Consider the following 18,331-nt stretch of genomic DNA (forward strand, 5'->3'; position numbering starts at 1 on the left):
ATGGGTGGGATAGAGGAGGGCAAAGGGGGAAAAATTGGGACAACCATAATAGAAAAAGAATTTAAAAAAACAAAAGAAAAAAATGAAAACAGACTCATAAACCAAAGATTTTAAAAAACTAGAAAAAAAAAAAAAGAAAGAATACCTCCCAAGGCAAGCCTTTGGTTTTCCAGAGAAGCGATCATCCCAAATGTCTCAAATATGTCTTTGGGTGGGTGTTAAGATTCTCCAAAGTGTCTCTTTCCCTTCCCCTCATGGAGGAGTCAGCATGGCAGCTGGAAGCTCAAGGTGATGAAGACGGTTGGGGAGCATGTGGGCCTGTGGGCCTGTAGGCCAAAGACGTGGCGATGTGAGGGAAGGCCTGGGGGCTACCCTCAGGTGAGAACCAGAGGCCCAGCAACTGAGGATGAGGAGGCGAGCAACACAGAGGTGATGGGTAGAAGGGATGACTGGTGTGGTGGGGAAATCAGTTATGTGGAGGAAGTAAGTAAATGAACAAATAAACCAATATATTGTTAAGAAATGGACTTCTCGCTGTTGGAGAAGATCTCTACAAAATGGAAGGGAGAATGCCAAGGTACAGGATGGTAACTGGAGGACTGGTATAAACTCAAGATTATTTATATACACACAGGTCTATGAATACTTTTAGATATAATGTATATGAGTACATATGTATGTATGTGTGTGTATACGTATGTATATACATATACGTATATACTAGCTTTCTCTATTGAGAGAACAAGCAATAATATTTCAGTAGCAAGGAGCACCTCAACTGCACAGACATTGGTTTTTGGATACCATCCTCAACTATGAGAAACCAGGCTCCTTGGCAAAATGACTGATCCCAGGGCTGGAGCGGGGGAAGTACAAGATGAGTCTAGAAATCTTTTTTGTTGGAAAGTAAGCAAATGCTCAACAAATGATGGAGACAAGTCAAAAGGACAAGGAAAGAGGCCTCCCACTGGCCAAATCACAAACAATTTCAGCATCAAAGTGAATCACAACCCACTGGATTATATAAAAATTAATGAGTCCAAGTTGCTGTAAATAAAGTAAACAAATGGGGAAAGGGAAAGCTATTCTTTATGGCAGGATACCAGCTGATACATGTAAAAGAAATGACGGAAATAGAGAATCACCATGTGGTAACCATCGGAGGTGGCTGATACAGGCAGGAGTCATTCCCACCAAATACAAATCAACAAAAAGAGGAAAGCAGTGACTGAGGGTGGAGAAAGCTGGCCGACACAGCTAGGAGCAGGTGGGCAGGTCCAACCTCACCAGGGGTTGGTGGGTGGTCATGGCACTGCCACCTTGCATGCTGCTCTGAGAGGGGTGCAACGCCATTTCTGTGGAATTCCTGTCAGGAGGGCATGGCTTCACCTAGTCAGGAGGGAACGCTGGGCAGATCTAGGGTGAGGATCACTCAGCAGAAATTAAGGCCTTTGCTCTTTACAACTGTCAAGGATGTGAGAGACACAGCGAGGCTACGAAGCTCTTCCAGAAGGATGGGTCTAAAGAGACCTGCCACCCAAATGTGACACATCTGTGGCAGGAATACCACTGCACCAGTTGCTCCTTTCCCCTAGTGCTCACATAATACCTGGAATATAGAAGATACTAAGTAAATACTTGCTATTCTGGAAAGAAAAAAAAAAAGGCTGTTTGGCTAGTTGGTAAAACCTGAATGGAGACTGTTGTATCAACGCTGGCCTCCTGCCAGGAGCAGAGTGTGGGCAACACGTACGGGAATGTTCCGTGTTCTGGGTGACAGGACATCAGGCACAGCTTGCTCCCAAGGTTCAGAATGAGACGAATGATAATCAGTGTATCAATGCAGCAGAGCAGGCCACAGGACATGCAGTGACATGCCAACAGTGGGGGAACCTGAGTGATGGGAATATGAGAGTTTTCTGTACTGTTCTGGTGACTTTTCTGTCAATTTGAACTTTTCTCAAAAAACCATTTAGACACTAAGCACGCACTCTGTGGGCAAACACAACCATCATCTTGTTTCTAGATGCACTGTTTTTGATATGGCGTCTCCAAATCTCTTGGAGAGCCATGCTATATAGCCTCAAAACAGACATTAGAACATCTATAACAAAACACATAAATGAGAGCACATGAAGAGAGGGTAACTTGAGAAAGAGTAACAGATTTAATGCTGACCCTCAATTTGTATCAATGTTACTATTATCTCAATAAATAGTACCCTGAGGGAAGGTCTATAAAAGTGCTTTGAAGAGGGGTTAGCTTAGTTACAAGGCAAAATCAAATTTTTAATAAATGCTTCAGATTAGGGTAATAATGATTAAGATAATAATAAATCCCCTTAGCTGGGCTAATTATTCCTTAGGTATGATGAAGGTAATTATGTATACATTTTCACCTTAAGAATGATAAAGGTAATTATGTATAAATTTCACCTGCTAACTGTAAAACTATTTTAATAAGTACAAAAAACATTCATTTCTATGTGAAAAGTCATTATATCTGTTTTAAACCTTGGAATATAGAAAATAATTCAAAACACCCTAATTTGTCACTAACATATTTTTGGAAAGATTAGGTTACATCATAGCTAATATGTAGCTCCCACTGACTAAGCACTTACTAAGTGCCAGACACTGTCCTAAGTGCTTTATAGGTATTAATTCATTGAGTCCCCAAGACCCCTCATGAGGGGAAACTGGAACCATTCCTTAGGAACTGCAGCAGGCTAGTGAAGACCCTCAACTGGGACAGCAGAGGTGTGACGTGTGGTCCCTGCACCATCCTTCCTCTGCTTTATCAGTTATCCCACCGTATGGTACTGCTGTCAGTTTTTCTCCTGTGCTATGCTGGAGCCCCGTGAGGGCAATACCCATGAACTTCCTTTTTCTTGTATCCAAGTGCTTGGCACAATACCCAGAGCATAGATGATACTGAATCAATATCTGCTGAGTGAATGAGAATGAATCAATGGATAGATGACCCATCCACAGTCCGAGCCACAGATGGAACAGCCTTGGGTAGGGAGGGCGGCCCCCCAGTCAGAGCGAGGTCCAGGACCTCAGAGCTGATGTCCACTGTGAATTCAGTTGAGGGCTTGGGCTGGAGCGCAGGACAATTCTGACCACAATCCTGGCCCTTCCTATAATTTTATTAAGCTTTTTGAACAAAAATGTAACTCATTTAGTTCTCTTCTTAAGAGATTTCATCTCTGATAAGAAAGAAATTGAAATGTAACAAATATTGACATGTGGTGGTTTTTTTAAAAAAAGGGTGTTTCGATCAGTATTAGTCTTTTCACATGACAATTCATGATTAATATTTATTAAAATCCATGATAGGGTACATGGAAAACAAACCAAAAAATACTATTCCTTTTTTATTGGAAAATGTGAGTTACATATTTTTAAGGAGAGAAAAATATGCATCTACATAGATTTTTAAAAAATTTACAGTGACAAAGAAAACTGGCTTAAAAATTCTTTCTATTACAACACAATAACTGTGGACTATTTTTTGACCTAGTTAAATGTTTTGGCCTACCAAAACAACTCTTGGTCCTGAAATCAACTTTCTCGAACATGCAATCAGAAAAATGTATAAGCATGCAATCCACAAACAATGCCCGATCAATTCTGCATTTACAACAAAGTCAGACATGCAGATCTGAAGCTAAACTGTTAGTCCAGCTTTAATGTATCCAGCCCATTTCCAGAAAAACAAGATGTAAGGGTGGAAGGTTCCTCAACAAATCTAGCTAGTTACTGCAACTCACCTCTCCTCCGGTTAGTGAGACCTCCGGTCTGCATGTTCTGAGGCAGGGGACTTACTCTCTCTGACTCTCAGCTTCCTCCACAGACTCAGAGAAGCATGGCTATTGTAGACTTAGGAAGACATATCAAGAGCTTAGCAAAGTGCTAGCCATTTAATAAATGGCAGTTATTCCATGAAAAGAAAAATTCGATTCAACAAATATTTATTAAGTTCCTACTATGTATGCTAGCCAACGCTTTGACACAATACAGGCTGCTGCCTGTCTCTATGGTTTAAAAAGCAAGATAATGTTTTGTTTTGCTTTTTGTTGTTTAAGAGTCACCATCTCTCCCTCTTCTTGAAGGTTAATAATATACTTCTACCAACTTTAGGATGTCTATGCATCTCACCAGCTGCTAGCCTTTCCCAATATTCTTCCTGAGTTCTGTTTGATCATCTCACTTCCAAAAAGCATGTTATTAACTGGAAAGCTTTCATGCAACTGTTTCTTTCAATGCGACCCAAGCATGGAGAGCCCACCAGAATGAGATCATATTTAGTCCCAACCTTCATCGTATTATTTAATCTAGTCTAGGATCACAATAATAGGTTACTGTGGGCCCGTGGGGAGAACTGGGCACCCTCAACCCACAGTCTGTGCCCCCAAACCTCCAAATACAGTATCACAATATGCCCACCCAGCACGATAGAGGGCAGAGGATGGGTCATGGTCATACATGTAACTGACATGTCAAAATGACATGAAAATGGCCATGTATATGTGAAACATCGTGGTTCTTTCCATTCTATTACAACAGGTTAATAATCACAGAAATCTCAGTAGGACAGGAAATAGAAACAAAGGCTATGTATACCATCTTCTGGAGCAGAAGTATTAACACAGTGGCCCATGGTCCTGGCCCACTAGTGTTTTCTTTGGGCATGTCCAGTGCTTTAAAAATATTTGATCCCAATTTTAAAATTGGGAGAGTCCATGTTTAAGAAAAATCTGGATTTCTGCCTTTTCTTTAAAAAATTCAGACTGCTTAACCCCGGGTGCATTCAGCACTCACTGGTTCTTGGGCAATGGAGCACGCACCCTCCGGTCACCGTTTCTCCCGAGCTTTTAAAGCCCATCTGTGTGACAGGTGCCTGTTGCCAGGTGATGGCCTCTGCTGTAGGTGGCAAAGTGCCACACAAATGTAACATTTGAAAACTAAACTTTGAAAATTTATAAGATATTATTTAAAAATTTGGTTAGTTTGATTAGTTTTTACACGTGAGGCTTTGAACATACTTTTCTTTGAGGCGGCAGCCTCGACAAAGGATTGCTTAAACCTGATCCAACAAGGCAGCACCAATGCTGAAGGCAAAAAAGGCACAATTTTCAGGTCTTTGGTTTCTCTGGTAATGTCTTGCCAGGGAAAACTAAAGTAAAAGGGAGAAGATGCCAAAACTCATCCTGTTAAAAACAAACATTTATGGTAGCAATCTGAAGAAAACAAAATTCTTTAATGCATCAAGCTTAATAATTAGTTATTCCCCCCTCTAAAACGCAAAGCTCACTCTCAGCATGCATCCACACAGGTACACCAAGTCACATCTTACACATTCCCGAACGGCACCAGGGTTTCACTTCAGACTCGGAAAGGGTCCTCTCTCTGGAAAATGCAGACAACTTAGTAACATACTTTATTTTATCCACGATGCATCACAACTTGTCATGAAACTTTCCTGACTACATCGGGCTTCTTCACATGGGTAAGTGAAAAAGGTCACTGAACCCTCTTCCTGGAAAAAACTGAACTATGCTGTATATGTACTGCACAGGAGCAGGGAGGACGTGACGATTTCTCCAAGATTCCCAAAGGGACCAGTTACCTGCTGCGTTCACGGTACCGACCAACTGTCAGGAAGGTGAATATACTCGTACTCTTGTCCATTTATGTGTTTTTAATTAAGCTGTTTGATACTCCATATGCATGCTTAAAGTTATATTTGAAAAGCTACAGTATATAAAGAACCAATCTGGCAAAGGAACAGGTAATTTACGAGAGTTCCTCCTGCCACATATTGCAACTTTTCAAGTGAACATTAATCAACACTTTGAAAATGCCACTCAGGGTACTATGGGTCACACGTGTTTAAAAGCAGTTTACAGGTAACAATCTTTAACTTTCCTTGACTTGCTGACATATGTTAGCAATGCTCATGAAGCATGCCCATTCTCTCACTTTCACAGTCTGAAATGAGAATCTCTGAGCTCATTAGGACAATAATATTGAATATTCTTCTACAGCATCTTTTAACAAGGTAGGAGAACAAAGGCCTGTGAAACACTTTTCAACAAGGGTAAACCCGGGAGCATGCTGCCATGGCGAGCCTGCTGCGGAGGCCGAGCCGTGGGCCTCTGAAGGGTGGCGCCACGTGGTCTCAGCCTCACCAGCCCATCACCTGCTGCCCTTACAGATGACATGACCATCCACACCGTTTCCCACACCTAAAATTAGGATTTTTCAAATATTTATTTATTTTTAGATAGAGGTGAAGGGAGGGAGAAAGAGAGAGAGAGAGAGAGAAACATCAATGTGTGATTGCTTCTCACATGGCCTCCACTGTGGACTGGGCCCACAACCCAGGCATGTGCCCTGACTGGGAATCGAACCAGTGAACCTTTGGTTCACAGCCCATACTCAGTCCACTGAGCTACAGCAGCCAGGGCTGAAATTAGGATTTTTATAATAATTTAATCTAGGGTACTAAAAACATCCCCAGATGTAAAGAACACAGCACACCAAACATACCATATAAATTTGCTTTAACCCTTTGATTTTTCTTTTTTTAAATATTTTATTCATTTTTAGAAAGAAGGAAAGGGAGGGAGGAAGAAGGAGAGAAACACTGATCCCCGGGAGATGAGAGAGAGAAACATCTTGCATGCCCCCAACCAGGGACCCGGCCCCCATCCCAGACATGTGTCCCGACCAGAACCAGAACTGACGACCTTTTGGTTCGCAGACTGACACTCAATCCATTGAGCCACACCAGCCAGGGCTACCTTTTGATTTCTTAGAAAAATCATAGTCATGTATACATGAGATAAAATATATGAAAACCTAATCAACTCAAATCAAGAGAATGGTAAATATTACACTGAACACTAAACAGCAATAGCTGCACTGCCCTACGGGGTGACCTTCAATCACATGACACTATTTAAAATAAAATAAATGAAATGAAAATGCAGGTCCTCATTCATGTTACAGGGTGCAGCCAAGAGGGGGGCCTCCCAAAGGGATTTGGAATGGGGTCCAGAACTCAAGGTGTCCAGGAAATATTAGGATGTCCTCACCCCTCCCCCGCACAGGTGTGGGTTGGGGGAAAAGACATATGGAGCAGGGCCATTGAGAGCTGTTTTACACAGCAACAGCTTTGCAGTTAACCTCTGGTGTGGTCATTTAACATATCTATAACCTTTGACTGGTTACATAGATATGTTAAATAGCTGTGGCCATGCTCTGAGCCAGTGGAATGGAAGTAACTTCCCCACCAAGACGTAACTGGGGGGCAGATCCCCTGAGTTACAGCGCCTGTGTGGGAGGTTGGAGAAGACTGGCTCCATGACATGAGGCCACGCCTGACCAGACTCATGATGGCAGCCCAGTAAAGCTGGAAGGATATGGGCACGCTGGCACGTGTAGACAATTGTGGGAGGGTCCGGAAATGGGGCTGCAGAGGAAGATTAGTGCCGGGATTTAAACCCAGACGCAGCAGCTTTTGGAGGGAGAACCATGCGGCTTTGCCAGAGTGGGGACCCCCGCAGCTTTAGTAGGGGGAACCACCATGAGGCTTTGGCAGAGGGGCAACTCCCTTCCTCGAAGCCATGGTGGAAAAAGGGCCACAGCCCTGTGAGGGAGAACCACGCAGCTTTGTCAGAGTGGGAACTCCCACGGCCATTGTGCAAAGAGGACCACGCAGCTGTGGCAGTGCAGAGAACCATGTGGCTGTGGCAATAGAGGGGAGAGCCATGCTGCTTTGCCAGCATGGGGACCCCCACAGCTTTAGAAGGGGGAACCACCACCCGGCTTTAGCAGAGATTCCAGCGACACAGCTGATGGTGCTGGGAACCGAGGGAGGCTTACCATCCGAGACGGATTACTGGGAAGAACTGGGGGCTGCCTGAGCCACGGACTTCTATTTCTTTTCCTGAGATACGGTACCCCAGACTGGGCAAAGGAAGGGCTGTGTGTGTTTGTGGGTGTTTTAAGGGACTTTAAGGGATTTTAAGGGACTTTGGGATTTTGATGAAGACATAAGATCACTATTTTAAGTCTGTACAGCATTAAATAAACATTTCCTTTCCTTTTCATGAATCTCTGGCATTGAGAGATGTCTTTCCTATAAGGCGGAGGACATAACGAACCTGGAGGGTTCCTTTCGGTAATAGCATATTGTTCCTTGGCCCCCCTGCCTTCTGTAACATTCACACTAACCTCATTTCAGGGGTTCAACATGCGTTCACATATAGCAAGTAATACTGTATTGAACAGCACAGGGGAGAACACTTCTACAACTGTGGGAAGTCCTACTGGACAGTGCTGGGAAATGGAACACCAATTTAGAAAAATTTGGTAAGCAACATGTTTCATCACTACATAGTACTAAGAAGTTATTATTTTTTTTTTTTGGCTTGAAATAAATGGTTTAAATAAGCATCTTAATTCATTCCACCTTCAAACCATGGATGAAAACTGGTTTGAATGCCGGAATTCACTACTGGTAACTCACTACTGACGATACTCCTTGACAGCACAGTTCTGTGGAACACAGCTCCCCCCACTGTTATTCTGCATTCAAGCTGATGACACATGTGATAAAGCTGAAGCCGCTCAGGCTCCCAGCCTGCAAAATCTCATGTGCTTATCTATTGGTGGGAGACTATTTCACACCCAAGGTAACAATTTTTTTCCTTCCTTCCTTCACTCTCATTCCTTTTCTATGACAGCCTCCAAATGCCAAAAGTCAAGTGTCTTGGTTAATCTCAGGGCTGCAAGCAGCCAGATCTGCCTCTAAACAGGCTTCCTACTATCTGTAAGTAGTAGCAATACATACAGATGCTACCTAATGATACAGAAACATCTTATCCTTGAAGATGATGTGTTCCAACAAGAAATATCTTTGTCAGAAACTTCATTATGAAAAATAGGAATAAAGTAGGAGACACTGCCAATGCATCTAGAACATTAATTAAATGAGGGGGGAGCAACAATATTTAAAAAGACCTACTGAGCTGTAAAATGCATTGGAAAACCTAAGATTTGGAAGTTCTGGGGCAAAGGGAACAGAAGCTGACAGTGCTCAAGCCTGAATGGACCAGGCATCGCCAGGACAGTCTAGGCTGGGGTAGGCTGGCAGGTCTGCCCTGGCCTCCCCTCTGGAGTGAGATTTCCCCAAATGAAGGGACCTGTGCAGTGCTCTGGGGAGTATGCTGGGTATAACTGCTCTCTCATAACAGAACTGACAACAGGAATGGTGGATGTCAGATTTTGCTCTTGGGGCAAGGGAGCAAAAGAAAAGGTCCTAAGAAGCTTTAGAAAGAGGTATCAGGGCAGAGTCACCACGAGGCACAGAGCCCAGAGGAGACAAAGATTAACGTTAAAGACAAATAAAACCAATTTCCTGATTTGTGGAGGAATCTAGTCAACTACAGGGAGGGGAGAAAACCAGGCGCACACTTGTTTCTACAGAAAATAATACAATAATTAACAATACAAGAATAAACCTTTGCATACTCACAACTGCAAACCTACCTCTGCCACACCCTGTATTAAATGACAATGGATGCTACATTCTGTAGGAAATGGTGGCAATGCTGGCTTGCATGGCTTAAGATGTGCATTGTTTTCACTTTTCAATGAAACTGACTTAGTTTTCAAAGAACAGTGGTAGAGTACATTTTGAACAGATGAGCCCCAGTGGGGTTTTTGAGGGCCACAAAAGATCTAAGTCAACGGGAGCAAGATGCAACGTGCTCTGTCGGAAGTGAGTCTACAGTGACATAAAAAGATCTATATATTTTTCAATATTTTGAAATAAACTCTTCATATACAACTCAAGAAAATGTTGGAAAGGGAGAGACAGAAACATAGTAAGATAAGAGTTGGATAATCTGATTTTGCCAGAACCCCCATGCAAAAGATAGGCAAAGGCAAAACAAACCATCTAGCTATGGGGAAGGTAACCATCTTTAAGTGTCTGTGGAAAGTGACATTAAAGTGCTGCAGCATTTGACTAGGAGTCGTCTAAAGTTTGACAGAGCCTGGTTAGCAATCAAATAATAAGGTTTTCTACCTTTAGGAGAGATGCTAGTTTTAAAAGTGAAGGTGATGCAAATCCACCTACAGAAATATTTAAAATAGAAAGTAAGGGAATAAATGGAATAGAGTAGAGAATTTTAGACATTCAGCATTCGATGGGACCAAGAGATACTGAACATATGCCAGTGGCCTTTGCTACCTAAGCGGGAATGTCACTGTGAAAAGGGCAGTGGGCGAGACAACGTCTGGTCCAAGCACAATACCTGAGGAGGGACGACGTGCCCCAGACACACTGCTTCGGCTCCTCTTGAGGGTGAGATACCCTTCCTGCCTCGATGAAAGGTCATGTTCACAGATACCCATTCAGGACAGGCGTGTGCAGCACAGGGCACATGCTAACAAGAAAAGCAATCTCGGGAGGTGGCAAAAGCACAAGCGCACCGTGAGCCCAGCTGGAGCACCCAAAAGAGCCTGCGATGCAACCAAAACAGGAACAGGAGTATGAGAGTTAGGGTATGACTTGGCTTAGTATTTTAGCTTTCACAAGAGTGAAAAAGGAGAGGAAAGGAAGAAGTGTTCCATTTATGAAGGAAGTAGCATTCCTCCCGAAGTGAAACTGCTTTATAAGGGATTTCAGAAGCTGCTTGGCAAAAAATTACATGCTAGAGACCCTGGTTTCTAAATACTGCTCGCTGTGTTTTCAATATATTTTTCTCATTTAATCTTTACAAAAAGCTGTGACATAAGCAGGACAGATATTAGTATTACCATTTTACAGATGCGAAAAGCACAACTAAGGAAGCTAAAGTGCTGTCCTAAGATAAATGTCAAAATCAATACTTATGAACCCGTCACAGGAGTTATGGATAGTAACCCCCCACGTTCTAGAATACTGAGTTCGAATAACATAGAATGTAATAAAATTGTCCAAGGAAGGTGACATTTCTGGAGAAGTCCCAGGAAGAGAGATGTCTGCACAGTCTTTCCTCGTGTGGAAACCACCTCAACAACCTGCCTGGTGGCTTTGGCCTGGCGGCAGGAAGTACCTGCCCAGGACAGAGTTCTTCCCGGCAACCCACCCCCCAAAGTGAAGCAGCTGGATTTTTTATGCCCTTCTCTTAAAATCAAAGCTAGCTTTGCTTCTTCAATGTTATGCTTTCAGATCTTCCTCTGCCTCCAAGGTGGGTCCTTCGAGCTTCCTTTTATATGCACATGAGCCTCAGTTCAGCACACACTAGATTTTGGAGAAAGCACCAGAAAATACTCAATACCTGTCTTTACTTAGCAGTGAAGGGATGGAAGGCTTTTGTTCTTCAAGAATAAAACTATGGCTCTTGGACTTAGAAAGAATGATAAAATTTGCTTAGGATTCAAATAAATTAAATGGAAATGTGAAGTGAAACCGAGAAAAGAGAAAGATCAAATAAAAGCTTCAGCACAACATACAGTATCTTAGAGCATTCTCAAACCTTAGAATTCATAAAACTATCTGAGGACTGTAATAACAATGATGATTCTCTGCCTCCACTCCCAAGTGTGGGGTGAAACCTGGAATGTGCATGTTTAATAAGCTTACTGGGTAGTTCTGTCCCAAATAGTCCATAAATCCCTATATGAAAAACAGTCCTGAACTTTCATGGAAAAAGGACAATTAATTGCAGGAATTCATCACAGAGCCACTTGAACACTAAAAAAAACAGAGAAGCAAACAGGCAAAATGTTGCAAAGCACCAGAGCTGAATGATGTATACGCTTCATGCATAAATGATCCGACTGGACAGTCACATCTCAATACACACGTGGCATGGCAGAACTGTTGAAGAGGAAAGGTGTTTCTGAATCTGAGACGGGGTGTTCCACCCCATACAGATGACCCATGTCTAGCACATGAAAATAAGGATGTGTTTACATCACATTTATAAAGGGTGAGAAGGAAACTTGGCCATTTGTTGGGTGTGTGACAGTTATTTTGCCTCTCTAGCTTCCAAACTCTAAATGGAGGAGACTACAACCTACCTCAAGGATATCTGTCAAGAGTAAATGATCATACCGTATTTTAATAAGTTCTCTGTAAGCCACAATACATCAAATAAACAAAAACCAGTACAATGATAATCTATTGGAGGTTACCAACTTTCTTAAACACTGTTGACAAGCTTTTTGTAAGCACCTTGCTGAGAGGCTGGCGAGAATGTCCGATTAAGTGCCATTAAGTAGCATGCCAAAAAGATGTGGGAAACAGCTGACTGGTGAAATCAGGAGCATTTACAGAACATTCCAGAGCAATGCAGGAAAACATCGCTTTTTCCAATAGTGGCAAAGGGGGAGAAAGGAGAGAAGGCTCAGCATTCCAGGGTATAGTTCTATTTTATGTAAATTACCCCTAGTAAAGTATAGATGCACTTGGGCTAAAGCCACAGGGAGAGTCTAGCAGCTTGTTTTTCAACTGCTGCCCCCGGAGGTGACCGGGGACTGCTGATCTTACACTAAGAACCCAGGGGAGAATTTGGGGTAGTTTCTTCAAAGAGGCTGGTCCAGGAAAAGGGACAGTGGCTTACTCACGTGTCCAGGAATCTAGGGCTTAGCTTAGCTCCTTTTGGACAAGGAAGAATATATGAACTTGTCTGTTTTTGAAGGGGGTGTGGGTGGAGTTAGTGAAAGATGGAAGGTGGTATTTCCCACTGCAGTTCACTTTGAAAAGTGCCAATCTTGTTTAATTCAACATGAAAAGAAAGAACAGACTCGAAGAGATGGTGAGAGGAACGAATGCCCGGGAAGGCCTGACACAGCAGCAGGAGCGCTCTCTGGGCTAAGCGGTGAGAAGGGACCAGTTCCAGTCTGGGAGACGGGTGGGAACACTGGAAACGAAAGAGCTCAGTTGGAACTGCTGATTCTCTCCTGTATCCCCCAGGCTCCTCCTCCCAACCTGAACTTGTTTTTGTCAGGAGCTGTACTTTCCTCGTGTGTGTGTGTGTGTGTGTGTGTGTGTGTGTGTGTGTGTAATCTTTAAAAGGAAAAACGTGGGAAGGTTATGTTAGGTCAGGAGAAAGTTTCGAATATAGAGACCACATTTTTTCCTTTAATATGCCGCCAATCAAGTTGTCGCTAGCTGATGGGTGGGTTCCTATATGTCATAAAGAAAATCATCTGGTCACCTTTTATTTCTACAGTGTGCACAGTGACATTTATGGGGTAGAGAATTAAAATGACAAGTGGGGAGAGCCTATTAAAAGAAAATATGCCTCCAATATGAAAAAAGTAGTACCTATTCCTCATCGGTATATGGGCTATACCTTAGCACATCACGTACAATTACAGAAAAGCAAGGAATGAGCATGGAAAATATGAGCTGGTCAGAGAGGACTGAGTAAGAATCCAAATCTAAACGCAATGCTGGGAACACAAAGCGTTCCTGTCCATTTTAGAGGGGACTGTGATATAAAAAGAAACTGAGAATGATAGTAGTATGAAAAGAATTTGAATATTACTCTGAGAAAGTGAAATATATTTTAGAGAGAGAAAGAGATAGACAGACAGACAGACACTGATTTTTGTTGTTCCATGTATTTTTTTAATGCATTCATTGGTTGATTCTTGCATGTGCCCCGACTGGGGATCAAACCCACACCCTTGGAGTACCCGGATGATGCTCTAACCAACTGAGTTGCCCAGCTAGGGGAAAAGTGAGATATATTTTATTAAGCAGCTATTTCTGAGGTCAATTTCTTTATGCATTAGTTATGTGGTTCCCACCATTAAAGTAAACATAGCTGAATATAAGGAAAATAAAGATATTTTAAAGATATTTCAGGAAACGAAAGAATGGAATTTAGTAGGGAAGTCATATGTAATGTTGTATAGAACAAACTGAATTATAGCTAATATGAAACTCTAAGGCAGGAAAGTAGCATTTGGCTAAAAGAAGGGGCAAGGAACAGGCGATACACAGCAGATGGTCTCTGTGATGCCACAGAAACAGGCTTTTCAAGTTTCCTATCAATGACTTGGGGAGGGGTGCTATAAACAAAATGATGAATGAGCTCTGCCTAAAGAAAAGGGAAATAAGGAGAAAAGAACCTTGATCCTGAAAAAGACTGGGAACCCTACTTACACGTGAATGAAGTCAACTGATCAGCAGGGGGTATACAGAAGTGGTAGAAAGACAATGAAATTTACTGTATCACATTCTTAAGAAAACAGTATTTAATAATAGTAGAAACTGGTTAAATTTGGTTACAGAGAAATAATTTTGAACATTAAAATGTAACAAGTACATAACTTAAATTACTGCAAAGCTCAAATTCGACACCATCTGTCAGGCAGCGCGGTTACTGAGGTCAACGGCCAGCTCCACATACCTGCAATCCAGAGACATCTAACAGCTTTTTAAGCCGAGCAGTCTTAAAGATCTGCCCAGGCAATCCTGGCAAATGCTGCTAACAGTAATATGGCTAACAGAATTGCTAGAATTGTAAGCATTTATTTACTTGCTCTCCTGACTGCCTGCCAGAAGGGCTAATCAGCAGAAGTGGCCACGAAGCAGAAGCGAGATGAAGCGGAGGCCATGAATAATCCATTGGCTGCAGCAGTGGCAGAGGGGCTGTGGTGGCCGCGTGGTGACGGTGTCGGACGGGAGCGTTGGCACCCGCACAATTAATAACTGACTGTACTGGCAAAGCAATTACACACTCCATTGTCGACAGTCCTCTGTTTTCAGAGGACTGTCATTACCTAACATTTCATCATTGAACGTACACAATTATCTATTTAAGAACGTAAGTGGGTTACCGTTAGAAAGGGTCACTTGAGACTATTGAGAAGTTAAAACTATCCATTAGTTTTAAAATAAAGAGGAAAGAATGTATACAAGAAAGAAGGGAGCAAGAAATATAGGTTAAAATGATGATTTATGTAAAGAAGTTACATGGTACAAGTATAGCAACTTTTTCTCACTCCATAAACAAAATTGAGAACAAAGGGCAATATGTTACATTTGGATCTATTTGCCTGTTTTTTCTTTTAACATTTTTTAAAGAAATGTGATCACTCAAAAAAAAAAAAAAAAAAAGATGTGATTGTTTTACATTCTCCCTGCACAGAAAGGTCAGACATCTGTAAGGAATGAAACGGAAAAAATAAAAAAGCCTGTGCAGCTGCAAATTCCATGAGAATCCATATGAATTTAACAAAAATAATACCTTAGCTTAATCAATTCTGGTTAAAAACTCATTAGCTCTGTGTACTTTTCTGTTATCTGTAACATATGCCAATAAAAAGTTAGAAAAACTCCTTAGTTGAAATACAAATGAAACTGTCAATATAAATCCCCCAAATCAAAGTATTTGAGAGATTTCAGAAGAATAGAGGGCAACCCCCAACCCCAGCAAAACAAAACAAAACAAAAAAAAACCAAACCTAGAATAATGCTAATGGATAAACGCATTTTGTGAGTCCCAAAGAACCCAATAATACTGGTAATAGGTTTTTGGGACTGAAAAACCGAAAAATGAATCCTCATGGTGGTTACAGGTGCTTTACCTAAAGGCGACATTAGCAAGAAAGAAATGACCTTTAAAAGGCAAAAAACATATAGTGAAACAATGCCCTTCCCCAGTACGAGAAAATGAAAGCACAGCTGTGAACCCACACCTAGGTAACATGGCTCTCCCCCAGGCCTGCCTGGGATCCCCCCACCCAGACCCCCAGCAGAGAGCATTCACCTCTCAGGTCCCCTGGACGCAGCACTTCGGGGGAATTCCATTAACTGTGGTGGGCTGGGTGGAAACAACTTTGTTTCTCCGGGTCTTAAAAAGATCAAACTGTTCTGTACAGAGAACATTTTGAAGGTTGCCAGAGGAGAGGGGTGTTGGGTGAACAGATGAAGGGACTAGGAAGTACAAACTAGTAGTTATAGAACAGTCATGGGGATGTAAAAGTACAGCATAGGGAATATAATCAATAGTATTGTAATAACTATGTATGGTGCCAGATGGGTACTAGATTTATTGGGGTCATCTCTTAGTAAGTTTTTTAATGTCTAATCACTGGGGTGTACCGCTAAAACTAATATTAATTGAAAAAATAAAAAATTACTTTAAAAAAGGTGACTGTCCTAGGAATGAATTAACGTCCCCCACTCTCCCAACAGTCACGCTATAAGGATGCAGTTGTCTAGATGTTAGCATGCTGGATACAAACGAGACACCAGAGGAACATAACCGGTGTGCAGATATATCCACGCCACCCAGCTGTCCATGGGATCAAAGATTGCAGAACTTCATCATGTACCTAGCCCTCTCTTTAACAACACTGCATATTTGGGGTATGTCTCCCACTAATCACCCAGTTCCAATGGTGAATATGGATTCTCCGGGCTATACTGATATGACATGGGATTCCACCTTTAGCTCTAAAACACATATGAGAAAGAACAGCTGACTAGCATTTGTTAGTGCTGATACTATTTTATTTCGATCTTTACAAACACTTACCTCTTTGACACTATGTGTTACTGCCCATATTAGAAAAACTCTTGACATCACCTGGAAAGAAGTCAGGACGACAGAAGATGGGACAATTCCTGAAAGAAATTTTAGGATGGGTAAATAAATGTACTATATTAAGTTTCAACATGAAATAAATGTTCTAAAACATTTAAAATATTAATGTTTGGACACAAAACCATCTTAAACAACTGAAACTTATCTTTATTGCTGTATAAACTATGTTTTTCAATGTAGTAAAAACTACATTAAAAACTTTTCCTCCCTGAAAATAATTATATGGTTAATTACGATAGCAAACCATGGAATCCAGATACCCTTCTTCAGCCTGACCAAGTAAACTATTTTTTACGCTTATCATATAAGCAGAGAAAATTAAAACCACTGCTTCACCTTTAAAATTAGACATTGGAAGTTCATTTACAATATGGGTTTCAAAAATGAATAGGCACCCGTGGAAGAGAAATCAACCAGCTTTGTGTCCAATGAACACTGGAAGCTCCTGAATATCAAACTTGATATACTACCTAATGGTTAAGTTGGTACCCTTTTACAATTCACTTGAAGATTTTGCCAATAAGCATAGCAAAATCAAGTTTGTTATCTTTATAAACCATTTCTTCTCCCCTTGTTTATTACAGTAAGCACCGGTACAATTATCCTCCCAATATCTTCAAACTATAACACTAGAATCATCTTTAATTACTTTATATAATCATCAAGTTCTGCTAAGTTTGCATTTCTTTGGCCTCTTCCTTCAATGCCTACCAACTACGATCTCTATCTAGAAACCTGCCACTACCATTACATACAATTCTTGCCTCCTTTAGGCCACCCTAGACCCAGCAATAAGCCATATCTATAAATGCCATTTTCTCTTTGTCATTTTACACTGGCAAGGGACTGCTACTAAAACAAATCTGAAAGTAGAGTTACGGGCGTCAATCCGGCAGCCCCTCCCCACCCCACCATTTCTCTCCGGCCTTTCAGCTGCTGGCACCAGACTTCCCAGCTTCTGAGACCTCTCAAGTTGCACAAGGCCACTCCACAGTTGCCAGGAACCTCTCACCACAGTCACAGATTCTCCTCCCACTTTAAAACTCACCTTATCTTCAGTACATGCACTGGACTACCCCAGCCCAATCTTTAAGCCCTCCAAAGTACACTCAGACTTCTGAACATTTATACAGTAGGACAAACTACAACTTTCCAAGTGACCGTGCACAAATCAGATAGAGATAACTGCCTCTGTTGGTTTGGCTGTGAAAGGAAATCACTTTATATCTCATTAAGAAAAAGAGAATCTATATCCTATTAAAATAAGTTTCTTAAAGAGGATTTGGGCTTCAAGAGGGATGGTTTGATTCCCAAAAGCAAGTAACATGGATATGTTGAGCAAAGCTTAGCAAATAAAAATGCTTAATAAAGTTCTGTAAAATGAATGAAAGAATAGTATAACTGTATGGACATACAGATCAATGGAATAAAGATGAGAGTCCAGAACTAAACCTTCACATTTATAGTTACGTGATTTTCAACAAGGGTGCTAAGATAATTCAATGGAAAAATAATTGTTTTTTCCAACAAACAGTGCTAGGACAATTGGATAGTCCTGAGCAAAAGAATGGAATTAGAACACTTCCTTATGTCATATACAAAAATTAACTCAAAATTGACCAAAGTCCTAAATGGAAGAGTTAAAACTATAAAACTCTTGAAAGAAAACAGATATAAACCTTTGTGACCTTAGGTTGGGCA

General features: G+C 41.5%; 1 protein-coding gene across 1 annotated transcript in view; it reads right to left on the bottom strand.

Annotated features, from left to right (window-relative positions):
- The window catches only part of HACD2 (3-hydroxyacyl-CoA dehydratase 2), a 106,194-nt gene that overhangs the window by 21,869 nt on the left and 65,994 nt on the right, over positions 1 to 18,331 (bottom strand). Inside the window, exon 4 of the mRNA XM_045851566.1 lies at positions 16,562 to 16,650. Within this exon, the coding sequence (XP_045707522.1) occupies positions 16,562 to 16,650 (89 nt within the window). The remainder of the gene's footprint in view (positions 1 to 16,561; positions 16,651 to 18,331) is intronic.

The sequence above is a fragment of the Phyllostomus hastatus genome, unplaced genomic scaffold (assembly GCF_019186645.2).
Source record: "Phyllostomus hastatus isolate PE091 unplaced genomic scaffold, TTU_PhHast_1.1 phas_contig_86, whole genome shotgun sequence".
Lineage (NCBI taxonomy): Eukaryota > Metazoa > Chordata > Mammalia > Chiroptera > Phyllostomidae > Phyllostomus > Phyllostomus hastatus.